Source organism: Sprattus sprattus (genome assembly GCF_963457725.1).
Source record: "Sprattus sprattus genome assembly, chromosome: 20".
Lineage (NCBI taxonomy): Eukaryota > Metazoa > Chordata > Actinopteri > Clupeiformes > Clupeidae > Sprattus > Sprattus sprattus.
This window is the reverse complement of record NC_137918.1, coordinates 7851107-7861952: the sequence shown is the minus strand read 5'-3', so window position 1 is coordinate 7861952 and position 10846 is coordinate 7851107. Positions and strand designations below refer to the sequence as shown.

At 41.0% G+C, this 10846-nt stretch overlaps 1 protein-coding gene across 1 annotated transcript; it reads right to left on the bottom strand.

Moving 5' to 3' along the window:
- Positions 1-6348: 6348 nt before the first annotated feature.
- LOC308381467 (cholecystokinin-like) lies at positions 6349-7778 on the bottom strand (the record flags this gene model as incomplete). Its single annotated transcript, XM_080859039.1, has 2 exons — positions 6349-6485; positions 7568-7778. The coding sequence occupies 2 exons, from the start codon at positions 7776-7778 to the stop codon at positions 6349-6351; spliced, it is 348 nt and encodes a 115-aa protein (XP_080715165.1).
- Positions 7779-10846: the final 3068 nt, after the last annotated feature.

The window sequence follows — 10846 nt, the reverse complement described above, 5'->3', positions numbered from 1 at the left end:
AACACGTCCACAAGGTCTTCTCTAGTAAATGAAAATACACGGCATGCATATACTCATAGTCCTGTACAGAATATCAACTATGAAGCCGTTACCCAAACTCCCTCACAGAACACTGTCATAAAGCCTTTACCCAAACTCCCTCACAGCACACATTGCATAAAGCCTTTACCCAAACTCCCTCACAGAACACCTTCATAAAGCCTTTACCCAAACTCCCTCACAAAACACCTTCATAAAGCCTTTACCCAAACTCCCTCACAGAACACCTTCATAAAGCCTTTACCCAAACTCCCTCACAAAATGGTCTTAAAGCCTTTACCCAATCTCCCTCACAGAACACCTTCATAAAGCCTTTACCCAAAGTCCTGTGTAGACCTTACAGTTCACCCTCAGCCTATATCCAAGCCTATCTATATACAGAACAATTACATATGACTTACACACTGTTATATAAATGAAAAGACATTACCCCCCCCCCCCCACACACAAACACACACACACACACACACACACACACACACACACACACACACACACACATACACACACTCACACTCACACACACCCACACCCACACCCACACACACACACACACACACACACACACACACACACACACACACACACACACACACACACACACACACATAAACTCACACTCACACTCACACTCACACTCACACTGACACTCACGCTCACACTCACACTCACACTCACACTCACACTCACACTCACACTCACACTCACACTCACACTCACACTTACACACACCCACCCACACATACACACACACACACACATCCTATACACAAACCGCTGTTTGGAACAACTAACATACAGCCAGGCTAAACACTGCTGCACTAGTATGTCCCCATGTTTGTTCTCAATGGTGCAACTCACAGATTGTACAGCACAACACACAAATGCAAGCAAACTTTTTTATGGTACATCAAGTAAGCTGAACACAAATACACAAAACAAACTTGCATGCAATCAACACCACATAGGAATTATTTACAGAATGATCAGAACCACCTAATCGCCTAAAAATTGATTGTGAGAAGTGTGCTCAGCACTCACACTGGTATTGATCGTGAGAAGTGTGCTCACCGCTCACACTGATATATACTCTTGCACATACTGTATATCTTATCACTTTCAACCCAGACACTTTTTACGCCAGGTTACATTTATATGTAACATATATAATATAAACATGTAACATGGCATGTAGCAAAGCATAGAGTTAAAAGCAAGAGTGACATGATTCCCCATGCTTGGAAATTAGTTGAAGCGTTCAAAGATGTACAAATGTCCAAAATCTTATACAGACTGTGAATTATGTATATAATGCGCTCCGTAGTATAGAGTTTTAAACATATACACTCTTACAAGCAAAGATAGTGTGACAGACAGAGGTTATTACTGTTAGATTCTTATCCTCAAATTGTCCTGGAAAAGGCCATAATTAAATCTGCTGTTGACGGCAGGGTCAAATAAAGACCCATTTACATAGAGGTATTACATACAATCATACACTGTTTATCACATCTCAAAAAGCTCACAGTCATTCTGTAAACTTGTAAATACATACACATATTACTCACAGTCTCCGTGCTGTATCTGTTAGTTGTGTAAGTAGAAAGTATTTAGTATACAGTAGTTCACGCTCTTAAGGAGGTGTAGGATAGAATAAAAGGGACTTTCTTCTTCATAATGTATGGCTGCAGATGAATGGAGAAATGAATAGATGGCTCTGAATTCATGGATAGATGAATTGATTGAACAAAACAGGGTGGTATTTCACAGAGATAGAAAAACGATCAAATGAAACAGCATTGAAATTCTGCACAGGTCCAAACGGGTTCACCATCCAGCTTCAGCCAAACCTGCGTGCTAATTAATGTTTGGCAAGTCCAATGAGAAAAGGTGCCATTTGTAAACAAAAACATGGTCATACCAAGGACCAGTTTTTGTGTGTGAGACTTTGTTTCATAGGACAGACTTTTACAGAGATTTATAGGTAGGCCTATAGACAGAACCATGTCCAAATGAATTCTTCAAGGCTGAACATATGTAAACATCTACAAAGATGACAGCCCATAATTGTTCCCAAAGCGTCCTCTAAATAAATGATCAGAAGGTTCGAAGTCCTCATTGAAGAGCTCCTTTTGCCTTAGGAGTGTACATATTTCAAGAATAGTAGTTGTAAAAGTAGTAGTAGTTATCTCTCAAATGTGTGTCTGTGAGGTCGCCTGGTCAGTTATCAGCACCTCAGTATACAGCCGCGGAAAAAATTAAGAGACCACTTCAAAATTATCAGTTTCTCTGGTTTTACTATTTATTGGTATGTGTTAAAGTAAAATGTACATTTTTGTTTTATTCTATAACCTACTGGCAACATTCCTACCAAATTTCAAATAAAAATATTGTCATTTAGATCATTTATTTGCAGAAAAATGACAATTGGTCAAAATAGCAAAAAAGATGCAGTGTCTTCAGATCTTGAATAATGCAAAGAAAACAAGCTCATATTCATTTTTAAACTACACAATACTAATGCTTTAACTTAGGAAGAGTTCAGAAATCAATATTTGGTGGAATAACCTTGATTTAAAATCACAACTTTCATGTGTCTTGGCATGCTCTCCACCAGTCTTTCACATTGCCGTTGGGTGACTTTATGCTACTCCTGGCGCAAGAATTCAAGCAGCTCGGCTTCTTTTCATGGCTTGTGACCATCCATCTTCCTCTTGATCACATTTCAGAGTTTTTTTTATGGGATTCAGGTCTCGAAATTGGGCTGGCCATGACAGGGTCCTGATCTGGTGATACTCCATCCACACCTTTACTGGCCTGGCTGTGTGGCATGGAGCATTGCCCTGCTGGAAAAAAACACTTCTCAGAGTTGGGGAACATTGTCAGAGCAAAAGGAAGCAAGTTTTTCTTCCGGGACAACGTTGTACTTTGCCTGGCTGAGGTTTGTAAAAGACCATAAGGATTGAACCAAAGCAGACTGGAGGGTCTCCTAGTTCGTCTTCTCTGATGAGTCCAATTTTCAGCTTTGCCCAACACATGGTCGTCTGATGGTTAGACGGAGACCTGGAGAGGCCTACAAGCCACAGAGTCTTGCACCTACTGTGAAATTGGACTCATCAGAGAAGACGAACTAGGAGACCCTCCAGTCCGCTTTGGTTCAATCCTTATGGTCTTGTGATTGTAAGTTGTGATTTTAAATCAAGGTTATTCCACCAAATATTGATTTCTGAACTCTTCCTAAGTTAAAGCATTAGTATTGTGTAGTTTAAAAATGAATATGAGCTTGTTTTCTTTGCATTATTCAAGATCTGAAGACACTGCATCTTTTTTGCTATTTTGACCAATTGTCATTTTTCTGCAAATAAATGATCTAAATGACAATATTTTTATTTGAAATTTGGTAGGAATGTTGCCAGTAGGTTATAGAATAAAACAAAAATGTACATTTTACTTTAACACATACCAATAAATAGTAAAACCAGAGAAACTGATCATTTTGAAGTGGTCTCTTAATTTTTTCCGCGGCTGTATATTCAGTAGTTTTCCTATTATGTAAAGATATTAAATCTAATTGGGTATGGAATGGCTTTTAAAAATGTTTCTAAATTTGAAATGAATGCGGGGGGTGGTCAGGGGATCTACCTCATCAGCTCAACTACAGACAATGGATTATTAAGGATGATTATGGATTATTATCTTTCATTGTTACATATGACACACTGCGTGTAGAACTACATGGCTACACACTGTTCAAAGTGCAACTAGTGCATTAGTCATGTAAACGTGCGAACATTCTCTCTCTGTTTGTTGAGTTCTATTAGTATGGTTGCAGGGGGGTATTCCTTTTATTGGTCATTCTGGACCTGTTGGTTATGGTCCGCATGGGAGAAGTTAGCCTCCAGCTGACCCTCATTAACCTCCCAAACATGCCTCACATTTCAGGCATCTCATTATTTCCTAAATTTCCCTCGGGATAAACAAAGTGTCTATCTATCTATCTATCTATCTATCTATCTATCTATCTATCTATCTATCTATCTATCTATCTATCTATCTATCTATTCCCCAGACTAACTTTACGCTGAAGGAAAGAAAAAGCTCAATATGATGAAAATTAGATATGAAAATGAATTCCAAATCCAAATCTAAAGCCATCCAACAAACTACCATCCACCCCAAAAATAAATATAGAGAAACTTGTTGAAAGTCGAAATAAATATTGATAGATTCAGTCAGAGTTGCATTGCCTAAAACTATTTTATTCTCGTGGGTGAGAGCTGTGTGGTTTGTAAATGGTATGGAAATGAATGGAAAGCAATGCACACCCGCGTGACTGAAGGCTTATGGTGAGCCCTTTGAAGACCTGAAATATTCCAGGAGAAAGCCAAGAGAATTGTTTTAGAATTTCTAAACATCTGCTTCGAACTGGACTGGATGATGGTTTAATTGCGCCACTGGCTTTGTGAAATAATAATGAATGTGACTTTCAACAAGATGAACTGTCACTCCTGATGATCAATAGAAGATGCCTGTGCCTGAGTATTCGACTGTTCAGATGGTCATTTATATACTCATATATTCATGTATATCGTTTAAAAACTAGTTTCATCTGTTCAGCTTTTGGTCGTGTTGGTGACGTTTCCAACTAAATCGGATAGGATATGTAGGATGTTCACCTTTATACCGTCCATTGTGTGGATAGCAAACTTTGTTTGAATGTTCTGTTTGTTTGTCTGTGTATGTACATCTCTTAGTTAGCGACTTAACCTGGGACGGGTTAAAGCTGGTTTTGGTGCGCATCCACCAGCTAAATCTATCGCAGCATCAGTGGCTATCTGGAGTCCTCGTGAGTGGAGTCATGGAATTGTTTTCCTCAGGAAGATCCTTTACACTCATCTTCATCCACTGTATGCCAGAAAAGGCATTTTTAACTCTTTTTATTTTCAATAAAAGTAAATCAGTGATGACGATTATTCCTTTCAATGGGTCCTTTCTTATGACAATATTTTGGTTAAAATGTGTAAATGTATATCTTTGAAACGCCAATAGAACACTGGCAAACAAGGTTGAGTGATTTAAAAGTAAACCTACTATAAATAAACAAGGTTGAGTTATTCAAAAGTACACCTACTATAAATAAACAAGGTTGAGTTATTTTAAAGTACACCTACTATAAATAAGTAATTTCCAACAACAAAAATATTAAATGTACAACTATGGTACAGACTTACTTATGTGTACACATATGCTACGGTGAAATATGAAACACACTGATGTGCTGTTCAATTTACTATTATATATACATATAAAACGTGCACATCAGCCCAGCACAATACTGCCTTCCTTATATCGCAGTGTGATAGAAACATTTGCTGGTCACTGAATGTAAAACGCCGGAGTATAGAAGCACATCTCATGCCAACTGGAGGATTACTAGTTCTGCGACCTCTAGTATAGGCAGGAGTCCACTACGACCCCTAGCATAGGCAGTAGTCCACTAGCCTGTTGAGTGCTCATAGTTCTGTGACCCCTAGCATAGGCAGGAGTCCACTAGCCTGTTGAGTTCTCACACCTGTGACCCCTAGCATAGGCAGGAGTCCACTAGCCTGTTGAGTTCTCACACCTGTGACTAGTACAGAGCCCCCCCCCCCCACACACCCCCACACACCCCGAAGACAACGACACTATGAGATACCCCATAGGAACCATCAGTATTTGCAGATGTAATTGGTTGCAGACTGGCCAGAGGAGACAAACAAGAGATTGCATGAAGGAGGCGCTCAGTCTGAAGGTTTAAGGCCAAAGCTGAACTCTCAGTAGCTTTATTGAGAAACACTGAACGCCTTTTCATCAACAGGGTGAAATACTTGTGTTGGTGTGATGATCATATTTTCCTGTATGAACTCTTTCTTATTGTTCTAAGCTTAAACTATTTGATACAGTAATTGTTTACTTATTATAGGATAAACTTTTATTAATCCCGTGCGAGAAATTCAATTACTTCAAATGAATCGTATCTCAGTGTCATAACTATTCATAATATAGGTATCATCAATACAAAGAATCTGACTACGATAACAACAGCACCAGGGTCTATATGCTGCTCTCAAATACACATATGCATCAAAAACATAAAGACCACAGAGATCAGTAAATCAAACACATAAAGATAACAGAGATCAGAAAATGTGCCGTGATTGGCCAATTAACAAGGCCTGGATGTGGCGTGACTGTTTGTAGTGAAGGGGCTGAGATCTGTGAGGTTTGACGGATGTTCTTGGACTGTTGTGTTTTTTCCCCCAAAGTCTTTCACGAGGAGTACTCGTACTCTCCCGTGCTCCGGCGTCCAAAGTCCATCCAGCCCAGGTAGTCTCTGTCCTTCAGCTGGTGATTGGCTCTTACGGCGCTCGCTCTCGATTTCAACGAGGAGTTCTTCCGAAGAGAGGCTGAAGAGAAATGAGACAGATAGAAAGAAAGAAAGAAGGGGAAATAAAGAAAGAAAGATCAGATGTGTTCTGAGGGAGCTCCACAGCTGACAGACAGTGTGAGACTCCTTGTCTGCATGGACACTGCCAACACACAGTCACTGCCAAGAGAACACATCAGATATGCAAGGAGCTCATTAATTAGGAGGGTGAAGACAGAATGGCATGGAGATTTCCAGCAACAAACACATATACAGGGAGAGAGACAGAGAGAGAGAGAGACAGACAAAACACAGGAGAGAGAGAAGGAGAGAGAGAGTGAACAAAAACCAAGAGATAGAGAGAATAATACAGGGAATAAGAGGGGGTTGAGAAAAAGAAGCGAAAGATACTGAGTGATACGGAGAGACAGCACCAGCGAGAGGGAAAGTAAAAGACCATTTGGTAGAGATCTGTGTGTTGGTGAGAGAGAGAGCAAGAGACTGTGGGTGTGTGTGTGAGCGAGAGAGAGGGAGAGAAAGAGACCATTTGGTAGAGATCTGAGTGTGTGTGGCTCACAGATAGCTCCTTCCTGAAACCATGTGCGTCTCTAAGAGATCGCCAAAGTTCTGTTTACTTAACATTTAGGTCTATGTGAGTGTGACCTCAAATCTTCTATTAGCATGCCTCATATGATTAAATTGCTAAGAATGATGATGATGATGATGATGATGATGATAAGTATGAGTAGTGATTCTATTGGAAGCAATACTATTAAAAGTAGAGGTAGCCATAGTGTTCAATGATGCATGTAAAAGGAAAAGGAGTAAACTTACGTTTGTGTGTGTGCACGTGTATGTGTGTTTTTGTGTGTGTGTGTGTGTGTTTTTGTTTAAGTGTGTGAGTGTGTGTGTATGTGTGTGTGTGTGTGTGTGCAAGTCATATTTCAACAGCAATTAATGAATTAAGCTTAAAACTCCCTTAACACTTACAGTAATTGTATCATTCAATCTGTCAATTAATTGACACCGAAACATAATAAAATATAATATTTATGAGTGAATTTATTTATAAAAATAATTAATGAATAAAGCAGTTATTAGAGTTCTTGATTGCTTTCTCACCTTTCCTGGACATGAGTTTGGTGAGCAGCTCGCCGAGGTTGGTGGCGGCGGTGGCGCTGCCATCTGTGGCGGTCATGGCGGGCGCGACAGAGTGGGCATGGCGCAGGGGAGCGGGCACTGAGCTCTCCCGCTGGGGTGAACAGCACGCCCGCTGCAAGCATGATGCCGACAGGGTCACCAGGAACACACACATGCAGATCCCACCGTTCATCTGCACAGGTGAGAGAGGGAGAGAGAGAGAGAGAGAGAGAGAGAGAGAGAGAGAGAGAGAGAGAGAGAGAGAGAGAGAGAGAGAGAGAGAGAGAGAGGGAGAGAGAGAGTGGGATAGAGAGAGAGAGAGAGAGAGAGAGGGATAGAGAGAGAGAGGGAGAAAGAGAGAGAAACCATGTGTGAGCATACACAAGTGTGGGTGAAAGAGAGAACAACAAAGAGAAAAGATACACTGTGTGTGTGTCCGTGTGTGTGTCAGTGTGTCCGTGTGTGTCCGTGTGTGTCCGTGTGTGTGTGTGTGTGTGTGTGTGTGTCCGTGTGTGAGTGTGTGTGTGTGTGTGTGTGTGTGTGTGTGTGTGTGTGTATGTATCGATGGACAATGTCCAGGATTAGTTGGTGAGGAGGAGATAACAGGCTAATGATAAACAGATTGAGAGCAGAGGGAGACCTCATTAAGAAATGATTTTTTTGCAATTTAAATGTGTCCCTCTGGACAACAGTGATATAGTCAGGTAAAGAGAGGGAGACATAACAGGTGGTGAGTTACTGCTTGCCTGCCTGATTAAAGCAGATTTAATAAAAAGGAGGAAACCTCAATACGTGAATAAAATATGGCTTAGTCACTAAGCCTTAGTGAATCTGCTTTAACAGCAAAGAACTCCCTCACTCTCGGGTGCATAATTATCCATTCTTTACTGCAGTTAGTCCAAAGTGACGGAGCATTAACATGTGCATTGAAAGGGAGCCGGTTTTCTCTTGCTTATTCACAGAAGACCTCTAAACATTAAAACTCCATAGATACAAACAGAAAGCAATATCTATAAAACACTGTTCAGTAGTTACACAACAGAAGAATTGATTGACAAGTATTCTCACTTCAATGCTATGTACATCAATAATCCAGATCTTACCTCTAAATGTAATAAATTACTCTCTAGTGACCACAATACAAAATAGAAACAAACTTCATTAACACTGATAGAATATTAAAGCCTTGGTTTAATGGGCTGTCTCCCCACAAAGTCTTACTGAAGGAGAGAAATATGCTCTTTTGTGTGGGAGTAGGGAGAATAACATATAGCAGTTTCAGCTGCGTGTGTGTGTGTGTGTGTGTGTGTGTGTGTGTGTGTGTGTGTGTGTGTGTGTGTGTGTGTGAGAGAGAGAAACGCTAGACAACGAAGAGGAATGTTCCGGTTCCTTACCTTGTGTTGTGGAGCGCTGCTTGGAACGGGAACATGGACACAGAAACCTCGATGGAGGACTGGGAGGCGAGGTTCTTATATACCCTCCTTGTCCTCTGACGTCTGCGCACACACACACATAAAAACACACACACACACACACACACACACAGTAATACATTTCTCTGTGTTGGCCAGTGCACTTGCATGTTTCTGTGTGAGAATCTGCCAGTATCCAACGACTTTCACTTAGTTTAAAGTGGGATAGAGTTCCTATTGACACTAAAAATGTGGAGATCTGTGGGCTGGTATGATGCCTTCACTGGCTTTTAATGTGTGAGTGCGTGTGCGTGTGCGTGTGCGTGTGTGTTTATGTGTGTGTGTGTGTGTAGAATGTACGTCGAGAGACTGTCGGCTGAAGATACACCAGTCTGTCTTGAACCTGCATCGCTAGCAGCTGCAGAGGTCTGAGTCTTCTACGCTCAGTGGCGGTTCTAGACCATTTTTACTAAGGGGGCCAAGGAGGGGCCAGGGTTTAACCAGGGGGGCACATAAAAAAAACGCAACAAATTATATTTAAAGATGATAAACTTATATTACTTTAAAAACATATAAACATGTAAAACTTAACTTAACATTATAAGAATGAGTGCAGGTGTAAGAGAGGTAGGGCCATAAAAAATGAAAATGAAAAATACAGTACAGGGTGCAAATACAGAGCATTGTCAAAAGTTCTCTCAACTTTTGACACTGTGTGGGCAGGAACCAAAGCAAGAGTGGCTCTTCTCTGATTGGTCCTGATTTGACAGCAGGAGAGTATTCACGACAACCGTTTACCGGAATAACATGAAAATATCTACGTGCTTCAAGCCTGCCCTTAGGGGGGATAAGTGATTTATTGCTAAAGTTTGTGTGGTGATGGTGTCTTGTATAATTTAATTAATTAGGGGCAGCCGTGGGCTACAGGGGCAGCCGTGGCCTATTAGGGACATTCGTGGCCTACTGGTTAGGGTTTCAGGCCGGAAACCGTAGGGTGGCCAGGTCGATCCCCGACCAGTAGGAAAAATGTGGGCGGGGGAAGTGGTAGACCACTGCTTTCCCATGCCCACATCCACGGCTGAAGTGCCCTTGAGCAATGACAGCTCACTGCTCTGGGTAAGTGTGTAACCTCACTTCACTGTGTGTGTGTGTGTGTCACTTCCCTGGATGGGTTAAATGCAGAGGTGAATTTCAGAGTGTGTGTGTCTACACCACCTCTGCCATAGAGAGGACTTTCACTTTTCATTACTGGCCAAGCATCTTATTCAAATTTCTGTAAAAACATATCGGTTACATTACATACATTGACCTATGAGGTAGATGAATTCAATGAGTGATTTATGACATGATAAATCAAATAAGGATGATTCACAGCAGAAGTTAAACAAATAGCCTGAAAGTTAGAGGGGTCCCCTCTAACTTTCAGGCTATTTGTTTAACTTCCACTGTGAATCATCCTGTGAATCATCCTTATTTGCATACACACACAGACACACATATGACACTGTTGAATCATCAACATCATCAACAAAGTTGGCATAACCTTCTAGTCGGACCAGTGAGACAAGTTCCAACGTTCCAAAAACCCTACTGGCTTCCAGCAAACGTACCATCCTTATAATTAGTTCTGTGGAACACAATGTTCCTGACTTAAGTTCAAAAATGTGTTTTGATGTTTCCACAAATGAGCATACTGGTGTTCTATCTGCCGCCAAGAGAACTCCTGTGCCCATCAAGGTGTGCTGGTTGTGTAATGCTTCTTCAAAGTGTTCTCTGTAATGCCCAAACTCGCAAAATGGCAGATATTAAATGCGTACGACAGGGGCGGGGCAGGCGGAATACGGAATGG